This window comes from Pundamilia nyererei, unplaced genomic scaffold, assembly GCF_000239375.1.
Source record: "Pundamilia nyererei isolate P.nyererei 1_Seehausen unplaced genomic scaffold, PunNye1.0 scaffold00201, whole genome shotgun sequence".
Lineage (NCBI taxonomy): Eukaryota > Metazoa > Chordata > Actinopteri > Cichliformes > Cichlidae > Pundamilia > Pundamilia nyererei.
In genome coordinates, this window is record NW_005187602.1 from 184,108 (window position 1) to 198,347 (window position 14,240).

The window sequence follows — 14,240 nt, forward strand, 5'->3', positions numbered from 1 at the left end:
CGAAAGCACTGTATCGAACGGTTCAATATCGATACGAATATCGTTGCACCCCTAGTATTTAGGTATAATTTTTTCCACCAGCCTCTCGGTATGATTGAACCATATCCCTCTAGTAGAAATGGTAGAAGATAATCTCACGTTTTGGAAAACTTTACCTATAGCAGTCAATGATCAGTCGTCACAATTAAAATCTGCCTAAAATAAACTACTTGTTCTCACTGATCCCTAACAAACCATTTACTAACATCTCAAGTTTGAAAACTCTACAAAAGCCAAAACACAATGGTGGTTTAAAACTACCAAATTCTTATTATTATTTCTTATCAAATAGATTGCTTATATGCTTCAAAATGCATCAAATCAAGCTCGCTAGGCAGCCCATGGCTGGACCTAGGACAAGCACTCTGTGGAAAAGTAAAAATCTCTAATCTGCTTTTCATAAGGCATAAACCTTCCACCATGGAACGAGAAAGGGATAAAACACGTAGGAAATGTTATTCAAGGGGAAAACTTTAATGCCATTTAATTTAATTTCAGGAACCCTCATCAAGACATGGAATCAGCAACAGTAAGTTTCTTGATTATCAGCAACTGAAATGTATCACACAGGAAAGATTTAATCCCGATCAACTGAACTTAGAAATACCTACTTTGGTAACAGAATTTTTACATTTCTGTATATCAAAATTTGTAATAAAAGCTTACTGTATACAGTAAGTTTTTATTAAAAAATGATGATTCAATCTTCCGACTACAAAGTGAGAGTGATATCTTTCCGTCAATCCAAATCACAACTTCTGAACACAAATACGCTTAAATACATTCAAAATGACTAAAAGCCCTTCTTACAACTTATACAATGTACTTGTACAAATATGCAATATACAAAGATGACCACTGCTGGGACTGGTGTCACACCTGTCCCCTCTATTTTAATAGCATTCTAGTTTTTCACACAGTCATGCTCACTATTTACAACTCATACACTCACTCAGTATAGAGCGAATGAGCTAAACAATTTCTTTAGCAGGCTTAGTTCACAGAGATGGTCCTGTACCACAGTGCTGTAAAATACTCAGTTTAGCATCAACTACCAGGCTGCAGTCCATGAAAAATTCTCACTTCACATTACCCTATTTTGTAGTCAACTGCCTATCAGATGTAATTACTCAATTGAATTTAACCAATGACTACATCCTGTAATACAATAACTTGTGGAGCTGGTGGACTTTCAGCATGTCACATCGCAAAGGAATTTTGCTCACTCTTTTTTTAATATGTAGCTCCTTGTTGTTTTCCTTTCTATTTTAAAAATTAAGGATTTTGCTTTAATTTATTTTGAAAAACTTTAGCTATTTCTGATACCAACAGAACAATTGCACGTGGAGAAAACACATCTATTACCTATTGTTGGAAGAAAAATAACTATAAAGCTATGCAGGTTACTTTAAGTTAGTTTTCCTATTGAAATTCTAATACCATGATAGTGAAAGAATGTTTATGTCATTAGTCTACCTGTATTTATGGAAGTAAATCTAATTACAATTAAATTTCTAATTGAATGGAATCAGTGAAATAAAGTCCTAATAGCTTTGACAATAGTAAAAGTAAAAAACAAAGAAAAGCTGGTTTAAGTAAGTCACCAGCAATTGGGGTGAAAGCAAACCAACCTATTCATGCACTGTTAAATGCTGTTTTCCTCGACGCCCTCTCTTACCTAGATTTGAAATAAATGACAAAGGCAACTCCAGACTAGCCATTTGTGTGCATGCATGCATTGAATTCTGCACGTAATCTGCACCACAAATTATTTTGCTACCACAATAAAACAGGAAGTGAGGGAAACAGACATAGAACTAAACATGGGGGAATCAACACAGAAGGGAAAGGCTGGAAAACACTAAGGGACTCCATAAAGATTAAAACAAACTGAAGATATTTAATAAGAAACAGGATTTGAAATTCAACACACAACTATGCATCAAAGCACTGCTAACAGCCTTACTGGACAATATTGTTTACTTCCCAAGTGGTCCAGCTCCAAAGTATGCTGAGGTGCTTCCTTTCATCTGCTGTAGACTAAACTGTGAATTGTGAACAGATTCTTCCCTGAGATTGGGATATCTCTGGGTCCAAATATTATTAGAACCCCATGCTTGGGTCAGTGGGTCTTTGAAGTGTGCAGGGCTGCTTGAACCTCTTTAGAGGAAACATTTGCTTTTGCGCATGTGTTTTTAAAGCACTGGTCTGATCCCCAAGAATAAAGTTAAATTTCACTGGCCAGACATTTCAGTGATAACATGTTGTAGAAAATGCTTTACTACTTACAGCCTCTGTAAGCCGGTGTAGAGCTCCATATCGAAATCCCTCAAGGTCTGCAGACCAGTCCAATTCTCGATGTGTCTGTAAAGGAATACAGGCAAGACACTGTAGTAGGGTGTATAATGTATCAAGTTACAAGTAACAAGTTAATAATCTAACAATTTATTTCATGGATCAGATTTGTTGGGCTGTTTATTCTAGGGTGACCAACCGTCCTCTTTTCCTATATTCTGACAGAGGACCCGTGTGTGTGACATCACCCCCAAACTGCTGCTTGTTCTGCGCTCACAGACAGGACAGACAGCGCGTAGCAACGCACCTAATGATGTTTAAAAGATCCCAAAGCGCAAGTCCATCTTTCAGACGAACTGCAAAAGAAATTTCCCTCGTACCGACCATAGCTGGATGGTGATTTTTCGTTTTTATGGGCCGATGGGGTTTTTTTTGTAACGGTATAAACAATGAAAGGTGGTGGATTGGCCAGATGCTGGCCGATGTGTAAAAATAACTCAGTTGTTTGGTGGTGGCTGTGGCGGAGCTTCCACAGAGGTCAGCAAGTGGATGAGGGAAAGGGGAGGCAGGAGGAGGAGAGACCCGAGGCGGCTGCAGGTGAAATGAACTTCAGGTAAGAAGTTATGACCTGCAGTCTGAGTCAGATATAAACCAAATTTAGGTGGAGTTTATTTTCATTATGCTGACCTTTTACAGTCAGTTACAATAACTCGCACTGCGTACTAGCTAGCATGATGGAGTTTCTACAGCTGGGTGGGTGCTATGATGCTACTGATGTTGAACTTTATTCACAAGGTTAGTTATTAGAGTTGCCAACCGTCCTGTAAAAAACGGAATCGTCCCGTATTCAGAGGAAATATTAAGCGTTTCGTATTGAGGTGAAAAGGAACAGTTTGTCCCGGACTTCAGCTAGAATGGAAAAAGACACAAAGCTGCAGTTATTCTGCATCGTTACGCTGCACAGCTGCCTCTTCTTCTCTCATTCTCTCCCCTCTCTCTCTCCTGTTGCTCCTTCAATCATGACACTGATCAGTGATCAGCTGATCAGCTTTTCTCTCTTGTTTGTTTATCCCACTTTGCGCCAGAAAGAGGAAACCGGCGAATGTCGCGCTAAACAACAGCAGCACATTTAAGCTTGATCAGCTGTTGTTAGAATTGATTTAATATTAATTTCTAGTATCAGCTGATGTTTGCTGGAGTCACAGCTGTAAAAGCTGCTGGTCATGATATGGTTTGGATATGTGGTGAGAGGGAAACATGAAGATAAAACCAGGAGATGTCCTTACTGGATCATCAGAGCTGTGATGGAGAAACAGGTTTACCTTTTAGGTGACATGAATGAGTTGAAGGGAAGTTATGAACTGTTTCTGAGAGACAAATACTGCTTTAGTTAATGAAAAGTGTCCGTTTGACGTTTTTGGCTTTAATTTTAAGAAATAAAGGTGTAAAACTGCAGAAGAAGTTTTGGTAGCTCATTGTCCAAACTGTCCTGTAATTACAAAGCACATAGAAAGAGAAAATGCTGAACACAGACTTAATTAAAGAGATGAATATTTGGTGGAGATCAGTGAATACTGCACTCTAGAAATTGATCAGCTAGACACAACACCAGTCCAGATATCTCTGAGTATTTCTCTCCATATTGCATATTTACAGCAGACAGTTAAAAAAGTGGTCAACCACATTTTGAGCAGTAGTGCTATTACGTAACCCCCAGGTAAAGCATGCACATACTGTAGTCTTGAGGTTACTAAATATAACAGAAAATGTTCAAACCAACTATTTTTGTGCCCAACAGTACTACTACTGCCTGTCCTTACTCCTCCTCCTCTCTCTAGTCCTCCTTTCTATTTCTACCCCTCTCCTCTTTCCTTCCTTAACTTGGCACTGTTTGAAAAGTCACAAACAAACCATCAATGTTTGCTTGCCAGAAGGAACTGCAATGTTACAGCAGCCTCCTACACACTCTGCCTCCAAAGTGTGAGAAACACAGCCGTAGAGAGAGGGAAAGCAAATTTGGAAAGAAATTCACAGACCGAATGTCATCTGTTTGGTCGTAGGGATGATGACTGCCAAGTGTGGAGCTGAAAGAGCAGTTTATTGCTAAAGTCTTTATTCGTTTCCCTTCTTATTTGATGTAATTACAACAAATATATATCAATATATTGTTTTAAAAAGCACATTTTATTGCACATACAGTGTTGTGCAAAAGTCTTGAGCAATCCCCATTGCTTTGTATTTTACTTACATGGAGCCAGACTCTTAATTAAATAATTCAAGTGATCTTGAGTAACAGTCCAGGTCTGTCAAAGTTTTTCTTTGGACTTTTTCACTCAGTTTATTATTGTGTAATTCATTTATCATTGACCTGAATCACCCAAGCATAAAAAAACACCTAACTCAAGTAATGAACCAATGTGGTGTATGCACAGAACAGTCAACTTGGGATGTCTGTAAATGGACCGATTATTTTACAGTGCTTACTCTACTTGAGCATGCAGAGTGCTTTATATAACATGCCTCATTCACCCATTCATAGAAGCATTTGTTTATATGTCTTAGTGGTTTTTTTTTAATGTTTTGTTAAACTGTTAAAACATGGGTGATGTCAGCTTAAAAAAAACCTAAAAGCTTTCCACCTTTAAAGTGACCTTGAAATTTTTGGATGGAAAATTTCTAGTTTATTCTCATATTTATATTTAGGTGCTTAGAATTTCACTGTAGAATTTTGTATTTTCTTTTATCTCTTAGGTGAAGGACATATGTGTCAATATGATCTGCTGTAGGCTGCTTAACTATGTTATCTGCTGACTGTTAGGGTGTAGAAGGATGAAACTCCTAGAAAGACCAGTGCCAGGTGCTTCCTGGGACATAGATAGTGTGAGCTCGCTCCCTGCCCAGGAATTGCACAGCAAAAGCTTTGGGGGGGTGGACTGAAAAACCAGTCCCCATGGGACTGAAAAACCATGACTATTAGGCTACAACAGTCATTTTGGGCGATTGTGGCTCAAGAGTTGGCAGTTCGTCTTGTAATCGGAAGGTTGCTGGTTCGAGCCCCGGCTCGGACAGTCTCGGTCGTTGTGTCCTTGGGCAAGACACTTCACCTACCGCCTACTGGTGATGGCCAGAGGGGCCGATGGCGGGATATGGCAGCCTTGCTTCTGTCAGTCTGCCCCAGGGCAGCTGTGGCTACAACTGTAGCTTGCCTCCACCAGTGTGTGGATGTGAGAGTGAATGATAGTGGCATTGTAAAGCGCTTTGAGGGTCTCGAAAAGCACTATATAGATGCAATCCATTATTATTATTTTAGTATTAGCTAATAAACAACAATTGTATTATATACTACATTAGCTAATATAATATGGTCAACATTACATTTATTGTATTATAATATGAAATATTTTTAATTCTAAATTTACATTAGTGAAATTGAATTCAAATAGCGAGCTTCAGTAAAAACTCAAGAAAATTCTTGACTTTAAAAAGAACACAAGCTGTGATCAATTGTATGTTTGTGATAAAATAAAGTGTACACTGATACATTAAATATACCTTTATTTCCTGTTAGAAAGCTGAATCATGCCATATCATAACCATGATTTTTGCTGAATGGGTCAAACAGGGCAGAGATTTTTCAAAATTGTGGAATTGTTATTTATTCACACGTATCAGCATAAATAAAGTGCAAAATATACAAATAAGCATATACATCTCAAAAAACACTTCTCAATTTTTGGTTCAAAAATTTAATTTGTTATTTAGTACGGAGGTGTTCAAAAGAAAGGTAGAACAATGAGTCTGTAGCCATCTGTAAAACACGATGGAGGCGCTGACATGCTTTTGGGCTGAATTTCAGCCAGCGTTGTGAAAATTGATGTAATTATATACACAGACAGGTACCATCAGTTTCTGATCATCCATACAGTGCCAACTGGGAAAGATCTGAAACTTCCCTGTCTGTCATTTTAAACTTCAATTACACATTTAATCCCCGTGATATCTCAGAATAAGAAATAACTGCACGAGTATGTCTATTTTTTTCTAAATCATAAAAAGGATGCTGCTGTAGTCGGTGAATTAAATCTGTCAGCATGACTCTCTGTGCTTAAACTGTAAGAAATAAATGATTAAGCCATATTCTTAAAAATTAAAACACTCAGTGCTCATCAGTGAACTTCAGGAAAAAGTAATGAAGGCTAGAATTCAGCAAGTCATCTACTATCGATCCCTGGCTACTCCCTGGCTATGACAAATATCCTAGGGCAAGATACTAACCCCAATGTCTGAAGTTAAAAGTTTGGTGGAGGTGGAATTATGGTGTGAGGGATGTTTTTCAGGAGTTCACCTCCCTACTAGCAGTGTATGGAACTCTTAATGCTTTAGCATACCAGGACATTTTGGACAATGTCAGGCTCCCAACTTTGTGGGAACAGTTTGGGAATGGCTCTTTCATGTTCCAACATGACTGCACACCAGTGTATAAAGCAAGGCCCATAAACATCTGAGTCAGTTTGGTGTGCAAGAACTTGACTGACCTGCACGGAGTCCTGATCTCAACCCTATAGAACAACTTTGTGATGAATTCGAGTGGATACGGTGAGCCAGGCCTTCTCGTCTAACATCACTGTCTGATCTCACGAATATGTTTATGAAAGAAAGGTCAAAAATTCCCATAAACACACTCCTAAACCATTGTGGAAAGCCTTCCCAGAAGAATTAAACCTGTTATAGCTGCAGGGTGGGCTGACATCCTTTTAAACCCAATGGATTAAGAATAAGATGCCAACTCATGTTAAGATAAATGCAATATAGTGTACATATTATAGATGTTCATATCATGTATGAATTTTAAGGTAAGTTAATCTATCTCTATATCATGTTTCACAAGGATGTTATATGTTTGCATTATCTCTGTCCTGTTAGAGCTAATTTAGCAAAAAATCAGTCTGTTTACATAATATGTAATACATCAGTGTGTCTTTAGCATTAGCATTTAGCATTAGATATCAATTACCAATGAAACATCTCAGAGTATATCATCCACCATCGCTGTAGTCCTGACTCACAAAGTTAAAAAACTTTATCCCGATTGACACCAAAATATTATGGTTCATCCACTGCTCATTGTTTTACTTTCATTTTTGACATGAGTGTCAATTATCTTACCTGTTGACAGGTAGTGATCACATAACAGAGTAAGAAAAACAAAAAAGCAGAAGAGGGGATTAATGACTTAAATAAATAATTTCCATTAATAATTAAAAAGCTCTAAATTATGGGTTGAAGAGAAGAAGAAGACAAATGTTCAAAACACAGTAAATGGTAAATGTAAATGGTCATCAGTATGCTAAAGAAAGATACATTTTCTTTGAGTATTAATTTAAAGATTTTGTTTAGACTTCATCTGACTTCACCAGCTTAACAAGACTCTAAAGGTCTTTTCACACATGACTATTAGAGGAAACTAGGCTAGAACATTATCTGAAGTTGCCTTTTTTGCACTTAGCTCACAATAGTCATGTTCCTACTCCTGGAAATACTTTGTCTATTTTAGGCAAAAGTGCTGCCTGGATAGACTGGGCAAGACATAAGACAGGAGCTACAAATAACATGCATGAATTCTCTGGACTGTAACTTGCACTTATTTTATCTTTATTTATACTATTCTCTTATCTGAAGAATGTGAATGTAAAAACCTACAAGCTGCCAATGGAGAGATGCCAAACTGTGTTCATTGTTCTGGTAACAGTGACAAAAAAGATCTATCTGATCTTATCTATTATCACACTGCTGCAAATTGAATATCATAGTGATTTTGAAGACCATTTAATACCCATTTGCATTCTCAGATACATCTCCATCACATAATCTTGAGAAAAGTTATAGGCCATTCAATTGTATGAGCCATGATAACATGGTCATCCAGATCACTTAACATAGTGTTTTCACTAAAAAGTCTTAAGATTTAAGAATCCACCCATACAACTGAACACAAATCCCCAAACAAGGCAAATTTGTTTATTTCACTACTTTTGAAATATTTTCACAAGATTACATACAGCATTGTGGTGTGACTTAAAATTAAATTTAAAAGGCTTGTGGTCCAAACAAATTCCAAACGCTGAAGCCAAAGTAGCCACGGCAACCACGACACACCCACAAAGCCTGGGATCAGCTGTTCTCTAAAATTACTTTGCATTCAGCAGGAGGAAACACTGTCAGCAGAGCTGTCCAGTGCTGGTTTTCAGCAACTCTCGAAACCTGCTTCTAAGAGCTGCTGGTGAGAAAATTCTTGGCTATTATTACCACATGATTCCAAATTTAGTACTAATCAAGTCACTATATCCATACAAGAACCTATTGACACAAGCTCGGGCAAAATGTCACTTGACTGCATTGATGACATTGGACCTGCCACATATATCAGTAAACTTGACATGTTGAAAGGATATTGGCAAGCTTGTAAACAAAGCACTGTGTGATGTGCCAAACTGCAGAGTATATCTTTATGAGGTCATCGTGCACTCCAATCATTGGGCTGACCACCTTGCTACTTTCATATGCAGAGGATGCCCGGCTTTCTCCATAATGTCCTGCAGTTTCTTTAATGTCCTCTGCTCTGCCACTGTCACCAGAGTGTCCAGCTTCATGTCAACCACAGAGCCAGCCTTCCTGATTAGTTTTTCCAGCCTGGATGAGTCCTTCTTTGCTGTGCTGCTCCCCCAGTAAACCACAACATAGAATAGTACTCCGGCAACCACTAACTGGTAAAACATCCTCAGGAGCTTCCTGCAGTAGTTCAGTCTCCTGAGGGAGTACAGTCTGCTTTGGGCTTTTTTAATACAGGTGCAGTGTGTTGCATGACCAGTTCAGTTTTTTGTCCAAACATAGCCCGAGGAACTTGTACAGGGTGAGTCTTGGCTGATGCACTGTCGTGTGCCCTATGATCTTGATCTCATCTTGCTTGGACTTGTGAGGGCATGTGTCTTGCAGACTGTTTGTTTTTTCCCTGCCTTTGTTTTCCGTTTCTCCATAGGTACACAGAATGCAGGCTGGTGCCGATTTGGAATCCCCAGCTAACTGGAGGGAGGAGAATTTGAAAGGACCAACCTGGATTGAGGACTCCATGGTGTCCTGGGACAGCCTCAGGACAGCCGAGATATTACATATCTCGGCTGTCCTGGGAAAGCCTAGGTGTTACCCCAGATAAGTTGGAGGAGATGGCTGGGGAGAGGGAGATTTGGGCATCACAAACTGCTTCTGGATAAGCAAAAGAAAATAGATGGATGGCATTTACCTTTTTTTACATAATATATTTGAATCACCTCCTTCCATCTCACTTTGAGACTGCAGTGGTTACTGCAGCCATTATATATAGACTTGACTTGACTTGACTTTTTTAGACATTAATCCCACAATGGGGATATTGGGGATATTCACATTACAGCAGCACAAGGGTCAGCAACAAAATGTGAATTAGAACTATAAAGGACTGCAACCGTTTATCGAGTAATTGGAATAACTCAATTATAAAGAATCCTCAACACAATGTTTTTGCTTTGATGTTTTGTTAAACGGACAGCACTATATCATCATGTGAATGCAATCATTTCATTTTCCATTGCAACTAAAAAGAGATGTGCATTAGACATGCATCAAGGAGCAGTGTGTGAATAAAAAGTCTGACAACATTAGGCCCATGCAGCCCCCAGTTTTTAAACAAAAAGATGGATAACATAGATAAACGGCAGCAGTGACAATCATGCCGTCATAGTTGAACATGGAGCCAGAGTGCGTCTGCACACACCCCGTAAAGAGCAAAGACGCGGAGCTGTTACTGAGACAGTCACTTCAGGCGGAGTGAAAGAAAAGTTTTTTCCAGCATCCCAATGAGCAGCACAGCTATCACCATCAAAATGTTTACTTGGAAAAAGCTAGCTTCATCAAACCACCTGTTTAATAAGCTCTAATGTGAAGGAAAGTGAACTTCATTTCTTATACACAGCAAAAATCTACAGTAAAGCTACAGAAGTTACATTAAAATATACAGAACTGTTAATTTTAGTCAAATAAAATATTTAAATTAGGCAGCTTGCATGCCTAATTGCATTTTACATGGCAGCAATACCTGCAAGCAGAACAAGGAGGAGTGAGTATAAACGGCGGCATTGGGTGTACTAGACCATATTTATTTCAAAGCTTTTGAAACATTTTTCAGATATAAACTAAAATAATGTAAATATCACATTTATTAAATTGTTTTAATATTTTAAAAATTCAAAAATAAAAGCTTTTTTTTTCCACAGGCCAATAAAATTCTACATGGATCAGTAAAACTCTGGGCCACTGACTCAGGGCTGTTGGGTTGGACACTTAGCTATTATTAACATTAATTATTAACATCTACACCAACATAATGTCTGTTTTCAGCACAAAAATGTTGCATTAAAACACCGGGCAGACTTGAGAATGCTGAGATGCTGCCTTTGTTTATTGCAGCCGCCACATACTCCTTTAAAGGCGTACAGACACAAACTCATTCACTTACACACTTAAATCTGCAGAAACACACACACTAAATCCACATCATCCAGGAGATACAACACTGTCAGAACTCTTTTTGCTCCTATTAATGTAAGACAGTTTTCCAAGAAGAACAAATTCAGGTAATTTTTATGGCTTAGTTTATTTTACTTGACTTAACCTTAAAACTTGAAATATAATAAAAATTAAATAAATAAATAAATAAGAAAACATGGTGTACAATAGTAAAACTATTTGGTAGTGATCAGAACTATCTATGCATAACAGTTTGTTCAGTGACCTCCTTTACACCACAACTTCAGAAGTCTCCAGTTTGCAGCCAATCACAGAAAAATCTGTCCTGATCAGTTTATTAGTCTGTGTACACACCACAACTGACTGACAGGAAATAGCCATGGTTTTTACATTAAAGGAGCTCAGTGTACTTAGGAAACAGAGTCTGCTAATCCACTTCTTTTTTAAACTTTATTTAATCAGGAAGTGAATATCTGGAGACAGAGAATATCCTTTGTGAGTGTGTACTGGGTTGGCATGGGAAGCATTAATCTAGCCTAATTTTTTAAATACCCCTGAAGGCAATGAATGTGTGTAAGGGCCATAGTGTGTAGAGTGTGTTGTGGGGAAAAGCAGCAGAGGGCTGTGAACCAAAAGTGTTTTAAAAATCGTTCAGCTTTTCTGCTCCCTTCAGGTTTCCTTGCTGGTGCCGGTTATTGTCCGTCACCTTAAAACCAGTGATTTTCTTCATTTCACTCCACACATCCCTCACACTGTTCTGCTCATACTGTCCAGCTTCCTCTTGCAGGAGTCCTCAGTTTCACCCTTAGGTCGTACTATGCTCTCCTCAGTTTGTCCCCATCTTCAGAAATTCAGGTTTTCTTCTTAAAATAATAATATCTTAAATTATAGTTTGTTTGTTTTTTAATTGTTTTAAATTGTCTTACAGCCATGGTTGGTAAGATGGTATGTTCACAGAATTTGATACATTTAAACTGTACTCCCTATGTGGGTCACATTGTACATTCCAGTCTGTAGTCCTCAAAGCCTAATCCATCCTACTCATGCCAAGATATTACTGTTATTATCATTATTATTATTAAATCACAATTCAATTACAAAAGACCTGTTTTCAAGATAACAGATACTTTATTTACTCTCTGACTTAGTGTGACATATCAGACATCTCTTTGTTCTCTGCGTAATCTGTAATTTCAGTTAGTGCATTAGTGAAGAACTTATTGACTTTATCTTCATGGTCATAAATGACAGCATTTTAATATTGATGTCAGCACAGTATTGATGTTGTGTCATAATGTCTTTCAAAAACAGCTCAGTTAAATACATAAAGGCATGAAAAAGAGGACACAGTCACATGTTTATTGTCAGTATGACTGCTTAATGAATACAGCTCTTAAAGTCAGCATGTTGGTTTGTTCACAGCAAATAATTAATGATTTTAAATTAGTCGTTGGTTGATTTTCCTGGCACTTTTCCATCATCATAAATTTCAGAAATCTACTATATATATCCACTGAATTTAATTTAACTTTAAACAATGGCTGCTAAAGGGGGAAAAGTGCCAGAAACCATGATAATTTAGTGGCAATGAATTATATTAAACCTTAAATACTTTTCTCTGAAATTAAACTTAAAATGAAATAGACAAAAATCCAAAGTAAAAATTATCCCCCCAAAAATTTAAATTCAAAGCCAAATATATTAAATCGTGAATTTACTTCAAATTAAAGATAACCCAAACCTACTAAGAGGTACATTCTTACACAATAAATACAATTATTCATGATGATTTGTGCCAATTTGACCATTTTATTAATCAAGTTACCGTAACCACCCAGGATATGCTGGTGGTCTCGTAGTTAAACGAAGCTCCTTTCAGAAATGAAAAGATGCTTTTATTCACGTTAATATCCTGACATGACTTCAAATAAACTTTATTTCCTGTACTTACACACACTTTATCTCATATTATTACATGTTAAAACTCAACCCCTCACTTAACTGTGTGGGATATGCAACTGAAACCAATCCTGTGTTTTTCAACCAGTTTTCCACTATTGTGCTGATGAGCACACGGAACAATGGAGCTGACATCTGACACCACACATGCTTCACTTATTCTGCTTAGGCTTCCTGGCTATTATTATTATTATTATTATTATTATTATTATTATTGCAAGTAAAACTACTTTTTTACACGGTTCTCTTATTTTTAGCGATCAGTGTTGGAGAAGCAGGAGGGAATTCGATGTTCAGCAGCTCCTTTGATCAGTAATAATTTTTCAGAAAACCAGGTTAATAATGAAGTGAGGTTTTGTGCTCACAAAATAATCTGTGCGTGTAGCAATGTGTTCTGCCATCTTGTTGCAGACTGGCCACAGTTTACAAACTCTTCCCGTTCTTATTAATTACTGTGTGTTTTACTGTAGTGTGTGTACAAGATGTGTGTTTTGTTGGCTACATAAGAGATAAAAACAAAGAACCTACAGATGCTGTGACAGTCAGGTCCACTTCAGTCCACAACAACAACATGATGGACCACAGCCTGTGCGCACGCGTGTATGTGTATGTGCATTATCCCTGAGCCCTTGAGCACATGTGTATGTGTGTGAATGGCGGGGTGAGGTTTTGTAGTTTAAAATCACTTTGACTGGTCACTGAGATTAGGACTGTCCACGTAAACTTTACCTAATACTAGAGTGGACTTTATATTAAAAGGAAAGGGTTTATAGCAAAGCTCTAATATAAACTGACAGTGCTGCAGCAGGTGCACTCCTGACAACTACAGGAGACAAGAGGCAGTAATGATCTGGATCTTCTGATCAAAGTGACTGCAGTGCCACTCCCAAAGCAGGATGTCCACTCAGCATGACCTACGTTCTCAAAGAGGCTCTGGAAGAATACGACAAGGAGAGAAGACACCACATCTTCTCAGATAAAACCAATCTGTAGTTAATGAGGAAGAGTTATCAGAGCATCAGGAAAATTTATATATTTATATACTAACCCCGACACTACAACCACACTCACCCTTAGAGGACTTTGACCACACCATTTTGGGGTTCAGTATGTCACCCACGGACATTTCAACATATATTTGATTTAATGAATTAGGATTTAAAGCATCACCCTTCCAGCTATTGGATGAGCTGGTCTACCTCCTGGGCAAAGTGACTGATTGAGTTCACAGTAAGGAAACATACAGTACAGCGAAAGTCAGTGTGATTTGACAAATGCAGCCATGGCATATGCTGAACTAAGCAGGCCACCAAAAAGAGCACGAGCAATGCTGAGCAAGAGACTAAAGGCTCAGAAGAAGACTGGACTTTGGTTTAGTCACAGACCAG

General features: G+C 38.0%; 1 protein-coding gene across 1 annotated transcript in view; it reads right to left on the reverse strand.

Annotated features, from left to right (window-relative positions):
* LOC102215492 (NT-3 growth factor receptor-like) overlaps positions 1–14,240 on the reverse strand; it is an 80,150-nt gene that overhangs the window by 63,557 nt on the left and 2,353 nt on the right. Inside the window, exon 2 of the mRNA XM_005747609.1 lies at positions 2,329–2,403. Coding sequence (XP_005747666.1) covers positions 2,329–2,403 — 75 coding nt within the window. The remainder of the gene's footprint in view (positions 1–2,328; positions 2,404–14,240) is intronic.